The 12,500-nt window shown below is 38.1% G+C and overlaps 2 protein-coding genes across 2 annotated transcripts in view; both read right to left on the bottom strand.

The window, feature by feature from the left end:
• Positions 1–711: 711 nt before the first annotated feature.
• On the bottom strand, positions 712–5,267 carry LOC125028138 (50S ribosomal protein L27-like). Its single transcript, XM_047617493.1, has 3 exons — positions 5,162–5,267; positions 2,107–2,291; positions 712–1,007 (listed from the first exon to the last, which is right to left on the bottom strand). The coding sequence occupies exons 1-3, from the start codon at positions 5,244–5,246 to the stop codon at positions 795–797; spliced, it is 483 nt and encodes a 160-aa protein (XP_047473449.1). The 5' UTR covers positions 5,247–5,267; the 3' UTR covers positions 712–794.
• A 2,977-nt stretch (positions 5,268–8,244) lies between these two features.
• LOC125027867 (trypsin-1-like) overlaps positions 8,245–12,500 on the bottom strand; it is a 5,760-nt gene continuing 1,504 nt past the window's right edge. Inside the window, exons 2-3 of the mRNA XM_047616999.1 lie at positions 12,279–12,500; positions 8,245–8,880 (exon numbers count right to left, since the gene is read on the bottom strand). The exon at positions 12,279–12,500 is cut by the window's right edge and continues 62 nt beyond it. Coding sequence (XP_047472955.1) covers positions 8,341–8,880; positions 12,279–12,500 — 762 coding nt within the window. The 3' untranslated portion in view covers positions 8,245–8,340. The remainder of the gene's footprint in view (positions 8,881–12,278) is intronic.

The raw sequence follows: 12,500 nt of genomic DNA, 5'->3' as shown, positions 1-12,500 counted from the left end.
CTATTTTAAATTCCATTTCCATTTCCCATTCTGGGAAAGTGTGAGAGAGAGAGAGAGAGAGAGAGAGAGAGAGAGAGAGAGAGAGAGAGAGAGAGAGAGAGAGAGAGAGAGAGAGAGAGAGAGAGAGAGAGAGAGCATAAGACTGTACAGACACCTTCATGGGAACAGATTCAAAGTTTCAGATAATAGTAAATGATGACAAAAAATTGCAATAAAGCAATGTATAGTTCAAAAGTATGAAAATACAAAAAAAATAGTAATAACAGCAATGATGGATGTTAATAGGGTAATGATGAAAACAATGATAATAATCATGATAACCTAATCATACATATGATAGAGGTGGTAACTGTGACAGTAAGGCAATAAAAATGTAAGTGACAAGTATCAGTGATGATAATCAACATGGTAATAACCACAGACAGAATGAAAAAGAGATTTTATTGGAATGAAAATGCACAATTTATTCAGAGAAAAGTTTAATAATTGTCTGAATACATCTTAGATTTTTTAATGATTATATATTGCACCATATATAAAGAAAAACATTAAGGTGTGGTACATGTCAAAAAAGAAAAAGAAATAAAAAAATTAAAATTTGTATCAAATGTATCTTTTTCATCAATAACATAACACCAAGTCTATATTTTCATTATTCCATCATCATAAAAAATATCAAATCACCTCAAAGGACATAAAAAAAAGACAAAGTAATCTAAACATTCTTTGTAGAATTTTATTTGAACACTATTTACATGAGAAAATTAACTAGGGTCTCTTATGCTCAAACCCTTTTATATCTGATCAACAAGTTTGAAATTCCTATGCTGCTCTTTGGGGATAACATGGAAGTAGGTCTTGAAAATGGGAATTTTCTGCTGGTCCTTCAGCTCAGCGTAAAAGCGCTTGATGAACTTGTTGTTCCAGTTAGGACTCACTTTCTCTGTGGTCATGAGTACACGGCCGTGTTCCTTGGCAAAAAGAGTACGGTCCCTGCCGATGCCCACCTGGGAAAGAAGGAGACTGTTGTAAAAAGGGTACTTGAAATTGGTAAACCACAGAGAATGTTATATAACTTCTAAAAGACTGAAGGATATATTGGCATGGGATAAAAAAACTGCTTATAATGAAGATCTATCCTGAACCTACTTGACGTTATAATTTTAAATGGACTCCATGCGCGCACACACACACACACACACACACACACACACACACACACACACACACACACACACACACACACACACACACACACACACACACACACACACACACATATAATTATATATATATAAATATATATACACACACACACACATATATATATATATATATATATATATATATATATATATATATATATATATATATATATATATATGCTTACACATGCATTTATATGCAAATGCATATACATTTATACATACTTACATATATAACAAATACATGCATACACATATTCATATACTCTAATGATTAGAAAAAACAGCAATTTCACAGTCTAGTCTCAGCCTCACTTTTTCTTCTGATTATTCAATTTTAGAAAAATAAAACAAATAACTAGATTAATAAATTGTAAACAGATAAATGTAGAAATTAATGAATGCAAAACTAATATAACTAAAAGCATTTAGAATGGGTCTTGCCATGTAAGGTGTAAGAAATTTCTCCTCTGAGCAAGATTCTCACCATATATATTTGGCAAACTACTTGATTCCCTTCACAGAACACTAACTGTATTGTTACCAAAGTTACATATCTCATCACACAAGTACACTGACAAAGAAAAGTATATGAATGGAGTGGTGGTCTCAAAACATAACTTGTTTTAAAGCAGGATACAGTGATGTGAATCAATTGAAACTGTACAGCCAATTCATTAATATCTGCATGATTCTCCACAGAATTTTCATGTGAAAATTTTAACTCTACAAGTATTTTTGCTCAGTGTTTCCTGACTGACACATTACGGTAATCCCACTTTTTGTCTTATGAACTGTTGGAAATAACGTACATAATTATTTTCATTATAATAATGACTTTTGGTTAGTGAATTCCTTGATCAAAATGCTCCAACTTACTACTCAAAGCAGTTAGACTCACATTAAGGCCTGGATGGTAATCAAGTCCCAACTGCCTGACGATTATGGTTCCTGATGACACCCAGTGACCATCTACCTTCTTGATGCCACGGTGTTTGCCTTTTGGTCTGCCTTTGGGGTTTTTGGTGCTTCCTCCCGCCTTCTTACTTGCATGACGAATACTTGATAAGGAGCTGGCTGTTGTGTCTGCAATATGATGAGGCCATTATACTTTTTGGATGAAAGAAGGTCAATACAGTAGCTGCCTATTAGAAATAGTCTTTTTCATCCATATTATGCTGTGAGAAATTGGTTAATTTACATTGAAAAAAGAAAAAGAAAAAAAGGTTTAAATATAAAAAAGTCCTCTTTTTCTGATGACAAAAATTGAGGGAGGGTTGATTACATTAAAACTAAAAATACCTGAACTCCTTACATTTGGAAATGGTGTAAAAAGTCTTTGTGTAGCACAGAGTCTTTGTGAAGTTAGTCATGATCTTTGTTAAGGTAAGGAAATATATATAGGTTTCAGTTTGTAAGTTTTCAGGTAAGCCACATCATAAATCTTACATACTAATTTTCAGTGGCATTCATAACAAAAAAAATTCTCATGATTATAATATCCGTCTTTAGTACTTATTCACATAATGGGACTGCTTAAAATGACTGCTCTGGCTTCTACACTTATACAAACCTTTGTAATATTCAGGCAAGAGAGAGCTTAGACTGGTTCCTGATTTGAGAATAAATTACCAGGAAGTCCTATAGCTTCTTTTCTACCAATAAGTAATTATGGATTATATGGGGGCAAGTTTATTAATCTTTGAGGAAATACCACAGGTGCATAAGCCAGATATGGGTGTTAATAAGATTTACCTAATGTATCCTTAGTACTTAACCAAACTCTAACAATATCAGAAAAACTGAGTGGTTCACTTTCAAAGCTATTATGATATAAATTCAAAACAACATTTCTGGAAAAAAATAAAAAGATTAGTACAATAATTGTTTAGGATAAGAATAAGCTCTATCTTGCTGTGTGAATGTGGTGGAGCTTTGCTGGCTTTTGAAAGAGCATGAATTATGGAGGTTATATATAGCATCATTTGATGTAGTAGCCCTACTGTGGATTCAATTACTCAGTAAGAATTGAAAGTGCAACTGAACACTTTTAACTCAACAGACCTATTCCAATCGAAAATAACATGAATCTTGAGAAAATATTAATTCTCCATCACATATTGTATACCTTATGTTCACTAAAGTGCTGGTGCGTAACCATAAGATTTTCTTGCAGACAATTTTATGGTGCTAATACATAGCTAGTCTTTGGAACACAATAAATGCTACAGTCTCCCATCCCTCTCTATTGGGATTAATAACATCAGTAGTATCAGTTGAGTGGTAATTGTTTAGTTTCATACAGCCATCAAAGCTTACAATTATCATTCCTCGTTTCACATTATTCACATTATAATATGTCTGAATCTGTTATTTTTCATGGTAAATGATATAAATAAAAGTATTGGTAACTGTTTACAGAGTGACCACACCCCCCTGAGGTGATGTCCCTATTACTCCAGCCACTCCTGGGAATCAATAAACGTTTGAAACAAAAAACTTCCTGACCCAGGAACTTCGAGAATTATTTTAGCAGAGGATAATCAGGAATTCAGTAAAAAAAATGAAGTTGTAATGAATGGTTATCTTGACTTAAACTGAAATACTTTTCATCTACGGCAAAAGAAGTCCGAATTGAAAATAAAGGAGATACATGACAAAGTAGAGAGAAGATCAACCTAAATACTAGTAACTGTTTATGAAGTGACCACATCTCCCTGAGGCAAGGTACCTATTACTCCAGCCACTCCTGGGAATCAACATACATTTGAAACAAAAAACTTTCTAACCCATGAGCTTCAGGAAAATTTTTATTGGAGGACAATCAGGAATTCAGTAAAAAAAGAAAGAAAGAAAGAAAGAAAGAAAGAAAGAAAGAATGAAAGAAAGAAAGAAAGAAAAAAAGGGGGGGGTCGTGCAAATTGAAAATAAAGGAGATACGTGACAAAGACGAGAGAATATCAACCCGTCTTTTTCTAAGCCCCTCACCATCTTTACTTAGTGACAATAAACACTACTATGACTGCAAAACTCCTTACTGCAATATGTCAAGTGGTTCATGTATTACTTTATGCTTATGAAAATGATTACTTTGTAATTAATGCCTTCTTTTCCTAATTCATGTATTTATTGCATTACTTTATTTCTGTTATACTTCTTTAACATGTTTAAATAGTTATTTACACTATTCTGAACAATAATTTTCAATTTGACAATACTGTGTGATGCCGTATATAATACCACAAATGCCAAATAGAATACCACAGTGGTCCATGGGGCAGAGCTTGTTTTAACCTGATATACTTCATGCATCCCCTGATATTGGGACATATCGCATCAAAATTGTAGTCTGTGACTGTGATGGAAATGATTATCAGATTCATTCTCATCACATGAGAATAAATCTGATACAAATATCATCTGGGAAAGCCCGATTGTCATTATAAAAAAAATAAACTGGGATGACATTAAATGCCGCATAGTCTTGACCTAGAAGCAAGTTACTGTTTCCAGGCATGCAAGGAATAGTTGGTATATGGTTCACCTGTCGCACCAGATAAGTTCAAACCCACACACACAATAACAGTACCTAGTCTATCGAGTCTTGGAGCACCAAGAACCACAAAAAATGATATAACTGCCTTGTGATTCCGAATTATCGTTCATCAATACTGAGCCGGCTGCCGGTTGCATGCCGGTAAATGCCTCGTTTATCATGATCCCATCTATGAGGCCATTCTGTCGTATGAAAATATACTTAAAAGGAAACATAATACAATCTACACCACCACAATAAGCGCATCTTCAATGACACCACTCAAAATTATTGAAAATAAACACGGACATTGTAATTGCATTTCTTCGTATAATGATTAAATCCTACTCACAGTAACATTTATTCCTTTCAGTTTCGAAACATTTATCTAAAAGGAACATAAACACCTCATAATACGTACTTGAAAGAAGACTCGTCTCTCTAGAAACGACAGATAAACTTGAAATAGCAAGTTTTGAAATCTGGTTCACTAAACAGCTCGCCATGTTGTTTACCTCTCGGAGCGTTTTCATAGGGAGATCCGCGTGAATCCCCTCACTTATTACGTAATAGTTACGCGAACGAATGGATTTATGACGTCACTGTTTCAGAATTTTGAACGTGCATCCGTGTTACGCTTACATGAGCCCTGATTTATCCTTTATTGGAAGTGCAAAAGACGGTTTATGTTTATTCTATTATCTATCAAGAACAGTATTATCAACTCGTCACTATTTCGAAACGAAGGTTGCTAAAATTTCTTAACCACGCTAGCGGTAATTTTCGTATGCTAGTAAGGTAAGCTATTGATTCATACAGATTCATGCACACACACATACACACACACACACACACACACACACACACACACACACACACACACACACACACACACACACACACACACACACACACACACACACACACACACACGCACACACACACACACACACACACACACACACACACACACACAGGCACGCACGCGCACACGCACGCACGCACACAAACACATACGTAAACACACTCAAATACACGCCTGTGTGTGTGTGTGTGTGTGTGTGTGTGTGTGTGTGTGTGTGTGTGTGTGTGTGTGTGTGTGTGTGTGTGTGTGTGTGTGTGTGTGTACATGTGTTGCGTGTGTGTGTGCATGTGTGCATTTGTGCGTGCGTGCGTGCGAGCGTACGTGTGTGTGTGTGTGTGTGTGTGTGTGTGTGTGTGTGTGTGTGTGTGTGTGTGTGTGTGTGTGTGTGTGTGTGTGTGTGTGTGTGTGTGTGTGTGTGTGTGTGTGTGTGTGTGTGTGTGTGTGTGTGTGTGCGTGAGCACGTGTAAATGTATATACAAAAATAGTACTCACGTGTGCATCCTAGATGTATTATGAGATCACTGAAGGTCGGGAGATTTCAGTCACATGATTTGAAGGTGACGATCATGTGAACAGTACATGGTTATAATAGGATAAGGAACGGACTTAAAGTCTCCCCCCCCCCCTCTCCCTCGTTGTCTCCCTCTCTCTCCTCTTTTTCTCTCTCTCCTTCTCACTTTCTCTTTCTCCCTCTTTCTCTCTCTCTCTTTCTCTCTCTTCTTCTCACGTTTTCTCCTTTCTCCTTTCTCTCTCTCTCTCTCTCTCTCTCTCTCTCTCTCTCTCTCTCTCTCTCTCTCTCTCTCTCTCTCTCTCTCTCTCTCTCTCTCTCTCCTCTCCTCCTCTCTTATCTACATCCATCTATGTGCATTTATCTCTATTTATCTGTCTATTTATCTATATTGACCTATCCATCAATCTTTCTACATGTATATACGTGCGTGCGTGCGTGCGTGTGTGTGTGTTTATGTGTGTATGTGTGTGTGTGTGTGTGTGTGTGTGTGTGTGTGTGTGTGTGTGTGTGTGTGTGTGTGTGTGTGTGTGTGTGTGTGTGTGTGTGTGTGTGTGTGTGTGTGTGTGTGTGTGTGTGTGTGTTTGTGTGTGTGTTTGTGTGTGTGTGTGTGTGTGTGTGCATCCCCCCCTTGTCCAAGAATGAGGGTTAAAAACGGATTAACGATTCATCATTTTGACTTCTTACGCTGTGAATGAATGAAACTGGAGAGCAGCGCGTAGTGGTGATGGGATCATAAAAAAAAGGTTTATGACTTAATTTTCTTCGGTGTATAAATACTTTTTTTTTTTTTTTTTTTTTTTAATGCAGCATTTTTTTTTTTTTTTTTTTTTTTAGAATATGTCCGATGTACCGTTCTCAAACGTTGCTATCCGCGATCCATTAACATTTTGCTACCATTGTCATAAAGATTTGCCGAGGATATAAAAGCGGCGCACATATTGTGTGTAGAGGTACCACACTCGTGTAAGGGATGCTACTACGCCCGGACCTCTGTTGAAAACACAGCAGTACCAAAAGTCGTGGCGCAACCTTGGAGTCTCGTTTAACTCACATAAAGTACATTAGTCTTTTTGTAGATCTGCACTTTCTAGTGCTTTGTCTGCACCTTCAGTGCTTTGATTTTGTAGGTCACATGAAGCTACAGTAGGCGTATTCAGCACGTCATCTCAGACCGCAGCACTCTTCTACACCAGGGCAGTCTTTGCGGGCTTTGGTACCTTGTTAGAGAGGCCCAGCAGTCTAGGGCGTCCTTTGGGCACACGTTTCTGTTGTATTGACTTCTTTTCCTCTCTTAATGTGACTCCTGAGCTTACCGGAGTTCCCTTGTGGGCTCCCATATTCGCTTGGGAGATGGGCATCGAATTAATGTCCTTTTCCTAGACAGGTTCGGCGGAAAGGGGGTGTCTCCCACATAACTCGATCCCGCTTTGGTGAAGGAAAATCATTGGTATAGAGAGCACAGGCGTCATCTTCGTGGAAACCGGCCATAGTTAAGACAGACCTTCTTTGGAATTTATTCTTCATGATTTATTACCGGCCAGGATTCCAAGGAAATTACTCTGTTGGAGATTGTATGTTATCCGGAAATTGCGAGAGACTGTCATAAAGTAATTTCCTATCGATATAACGTAATCCGGGTATTCACAGTTTGCTTTGTGGATATTGGAAGGGAGATATAAAAAGAACACAACATTTAATTCCGTAATATTTATATATATTCTGGTTAGACTTCATTTGAACAGATCAGACACACAGGCATTGATAATAACCCTGAAAAACAGACTTAAGTTGTAACTTCACGACAACGTAGACAATGATAGGCAAAGCTACTCGTCGATCGTCAAAAGATTAAAAGTGTTTTTCCGCACTTTCTTCCTTTCAGAGACGGACTGTGAGAGAGTAAGAAAGAAAAGAAGAGAAAGAGATTGACGTGACGAACAAGTGAGGGAAAGAGAGATAAAGAGATAGAAATAGAAATAGAGAGAGAGCGAGAAAGCGAGAGAGAGAGTGAAAGAGAGAGAGAGAGAGAGAGAGAGAGAGAGAGAGAGAGAGAGAGAGAGAGAGAGAGAGAGAGAGAGAGAGAGAGAGAGAGAGAGAGAGGGAGGGGGGGGGGGGGCACAAAGAAACAGAGAGCCAAAAAATGATGGAGATAGAGGGACAGATAAACGGAAAACGAGATATAAGAGATACCAAACAGAAGCGCGGCAGGCAGAGGCCATCCGCCCTAACTATTAGATGTTTCTTCGAGCCATTGGCTGAAGTGGGAGACCTCGGAGTACACGCTGGGGCGGTCGGGTCTCGCACATCCGTAGCCCCAGGACATGACCCCCGCGAAGAAGGCTTTCGAGTCTGAGCCGTAACACATCAAAGGGCTTCCCGAGTCGCCATGGCACGCGTCCTTGCCTCCCTCTTCGAATCCGGCGCAGACCATCGAGTCCAGGACTTTCTCGGACCCGTAGATCTGGCGACAGTTGGAGTCCGTCCATACCGGCACCGACACCTTCTTCAGGAGGTTGATGGTGTCCCCGTTCTCTTCCGTGGCGCCCCAACCGGACACGACGCACGTCCCTGATGCCACTCTCCCGTCGGGCATCTGCACGGGCTGCACGAACTCATTGAACGCGAATTTGCCCCGGACTTTGAGCAAGGCGATGTCGTTATAGTAGTCGATCTCCCTGAAATTGGGGTGGATGATGATGGACTCCACCTGAAGAGTCTGCTCGTGGCCTTCCGTCACGCTCAGATCGTTCTCGCCCGCCACGACCTGCAATGCGGAAACGGTGGTTGTACAAGGCGAGTAATGAGGAGGATGTATACTAGAAAAGTGGTTTGATTGTTGGTGTTAATGCACTGGCTTGCACTTGTTTGTCACTGTCACCCTAAACCCTCAATGAAGTATATCTATTTCCGAAGTTAAATAGCGATGATTGCCGGCAGCAATTTATCACTGTTTGTCGTCCGGGGTTAATGTTGCAATATAGGTATGAATACACTAAACAATGTAAGCTACGTAAAAGACGCATTTTGGCCTATTTTTTTTTACCAAAATCTCGAAACAAGTTGAAAGGTCTCCATTACAAAATATTTATCGTTTTTCAGACCTTTTCTACATTTACCACTGTGAACTCGATTGTTGACTTACATTCTGGTCTTTCGTCCATCTCATCTCCCAAAATAACATCAAATACAAAAAGAACATTAACTTTAACAGTAATGAAAATGGGAGCCTTACTAATAACAGCGACAATAGTGATAATGATGATGGTGACAGTAATAATTATAATGGTAATAATGATAATGATAAAATAATAATGATAATGATAAAATAATAATGATAATAAAATGCTAATAATAATAAAAGTAAGTAGTGACAATAATAATAATAATAATAATCATCATCATGATCATAATTATAATGATACTACTATTACTCTTACTACTAATAATAATATGATCACAATAACATAGATCAATATCATCTGATCCTGGGATAAGAAACCATATTTCTGAAGACCATAATCTCGCCTCTGGAGTTCACGATAGGCATCCGTAAACGGGCACTTTTACAATTACTTTATTAGATTTGGCAATCAGTCTTTGCCTTGATTTACTCGCTTATCTTGCAGCTTTGCGTGTGGCTTGTAAATCTCCTGGACTGATAATCTTGACAAACAGGGCAATTTATAAAAAAAGTGGATAAAAGTGTCGATAACATCCGCGTCATGTTAAGTATTGGAATGAGGCAGTGGGTGAGTAAACATATGTTGACTAATACGTAAGATAAGCTTTGACTCATAATGATTATGTAAATTATGACTTGACTGTTAGTGAATGAATAGAGTAAGAACTAACTCGTAATCAGTAAATAATATGAATAAAGTTTATTTACTCATGCGTACGAAGAATATGGTATGATATAGAAACCTAATGTAAGATCAGAAAGTCACACACACACACACACACACACACACACACACACACACACACACACACACACACACACACACACACACACACACACACACACACACATATATCAACACGGAAAAATATTTTATATATGTTTTACCATTCATATGTATATATATATATATTTATATATATAATATATATACATACATATATATATATATATAATATATATACATATATATATGTAATATATATATGTATATATATATATATATATATATATATATATATATATATATATATATAGGCTGCACTCTCTCTCTCTCTCTTTCACACACACACACACACACACACACACACACACACACACACACACACACACACACACATATATATATATATGTGTGTGTGTGTGTGTGTGTGTGTGTGTGTGTGTGTGTGTGTGTGTGTGTGTGTGTGTGTGTGAGTGCAGGCCTATATATATATATATATATATATGTATACGTATATATATACATATATATACACACATATGTGTATATATAGATACACACACACACACACACACACACACACACACACACACACATATATATATATATATATATATATATATATATATATATATATATATATATATATATATATATGAAGGATCATGGGTCAGCCACCTCAGTATAAGGACCCAGCCAACTATATGATGTCAAGTCGAAAAAAATATATAAATAAGTCAAACGGAGGAAACGGGGCCTCACAAGGTCTCCTTGTAAGATCCGCGCCCGGGAGCAGCATTCAGTTGCAGGAATGTTGCGATCGTCCAATCGCGACTGCAGACAAACAAACATATAGATCATATCGGCTAAAAGGTTAAGATAATAACTATCCAAGATCGGAACATGGAACAATCGAAGTTTATACCAGACTGGAAAATTGAACAATATTCTCCACGAAATGGACATTGAATATCCAATACTTAGGTCAGATGGCCCAATGCTGGCGACTTTATGAAGGACCAGGAAGGAAAAATGATCTTTTCAAGAAGTCTAGAATACAAAAAATGGAGTTGCTCTGGACGTAGACAATTTTTTTTTTTCTAAATCCGTTCTGTCGTTTTGGCCCAAAAACGACAGAAAACGCATGCTTCTAGTCAAGATCAAAGCTAGTCCTGTCAATGCAAACATCCTAGTAGCATATCCTCCCACTGCGGATGCTGAAGACCAACAAATCGACAGCTTCTAGAACTCTCTTCTCATCGTGTTAATCGAAATTATGACCACAACCCAATAATAATAAAATTTAGATTGTCCCTCAAAAAGTTAAAGAAAACGAAGATTGACCCCAATTTTAAACTCATACATACCAATCAAGAGGTGCAAGAAAACTTTTAAAAAAATGGGGGGGGGGGGGGAGAATCTACTAAAGGTTTCTAACAATGACATTGACCATCGTTTTGGTTCCTTCATTGAGGACATCCAAGCAGCAGTTGCTAAGACAGTTCCGACAATAGACAAGAAGCCCTCATCAAGCTGGTTCGATCCAGAGGTCAAAAACCTACGTGCAATATGAACTAGTAAACATCTTTACAAAAAAAAAAAGAAAAAAAAGAATGTAAGAAAGCCAAGGAAAAGTGGCTGCAGGAGAAATGTGATGAAGTTATAATCTCAAAGGGGTATTCTAAGGGATAAGAAAGATCACTGATCAGCGATCCTTTTCCTCTTCAAATTGCATCAAAGCAGCAGACGGCCGCATGCTCCACGAGACCGAGGACGTCAGTACTCGTTTGGAAGAGTATGTTTAAGAACTTTTCGAGCAAGAGCCAAAAGATCTTTTCCTGAAAGCTGCCACATCTGGTCCACTAATTCTTAAGCCAGAAGTGCGCTGGTCCCCACAGCAACTGAAATCCGAGAAAGCTGCAGGTCCTGACGGCGTATACGCCGAAATGCTCAGGGCCTTAGGAATATATATATATATATATATATATATATATATATATATATATATTTTTTTTTTTTTTTTTTTTTTTTTTAATCCATCCTTACCAAAACCCTCCAAGTGCATACACCAAAATTACTATCATCTATTACTGATTAAAAAAAAATATATATTATTTATATTTCTCCTTCCATATTATATAAATTCATATCCCCCCCTTTTTTTTTTTTTTTTTTTTTTTACCTAATATGACATCTCAATTGTAGTTTTATTATCCCCTCCCGCCGCCCCCTCTGCTCTCCCCGCCCCCCTTCTCACCTGCAGCAGCGTGATATCGATGGAGGAGACGCAGTGGGCGGCCGTGACGAAATGCGTGTGGTCGTAGATAGCGCCGCCGCAGAAGTGGACAACGCTGCCGAAGGAAGTGTCCTGGAGGCTGACCATGTACGGGAACTCCCCGAGGCCCACTCCCACGCCCCCCACGATCCTTGGGGCCTTGGCGGGAGACTCTGGCCTCTGGGACGCCGCGGTGTCCGGGGG

The sequence above is a fragment of the Penaeus chinensis genome, chromosome 8 (assembly GCF_019202785.1).
Source record: "Penaeus chinensis breed Huanghai No. 1 chromosome 8, ASM1920278v2, whole genome shotgun sequence".
Classification (NCBI taxonomy): domain Eukaryota; kingdom Metazoa; phylum Arthropoda; class Malacostraca; order Decapoda; family Penaeidae; genus Penaeus; species Penaeus chinensis.
The sequence above is the reverse complement of the archived record's forward strand: the minus strand, read 5'-3'. Positions and strand labels throughout refer to the sequence as shown.

What these genes read in the sequence shown, in the direction of transcription:
- LOC125028138 (XM_047617493.1), bottom strand. Translation starts at nt 5,246, where the DNA reads ATGGCGAGCTGTTTAGTGAACCAGATTTCAAAACTTGCTATTTCAAGT. An exon ending in AGAGACGAGTCTTCTTTCAA is followed by an intron (nt 2,292 to 5,161) that starts GTACGTATTATG and finishes ATCATATTGCAG; the next exon opens with ACACAACAGCCAGCTCCTTA. An exon ending in ATTACCATCCAGGCCTTAAT is followed by an intron (nt 1,008 to 2,106) that starts GTGAGTCTAACT and finishes CTTCTTTCCCAG; the next exon opens with GTGGGCATCGGCAGGGACCG.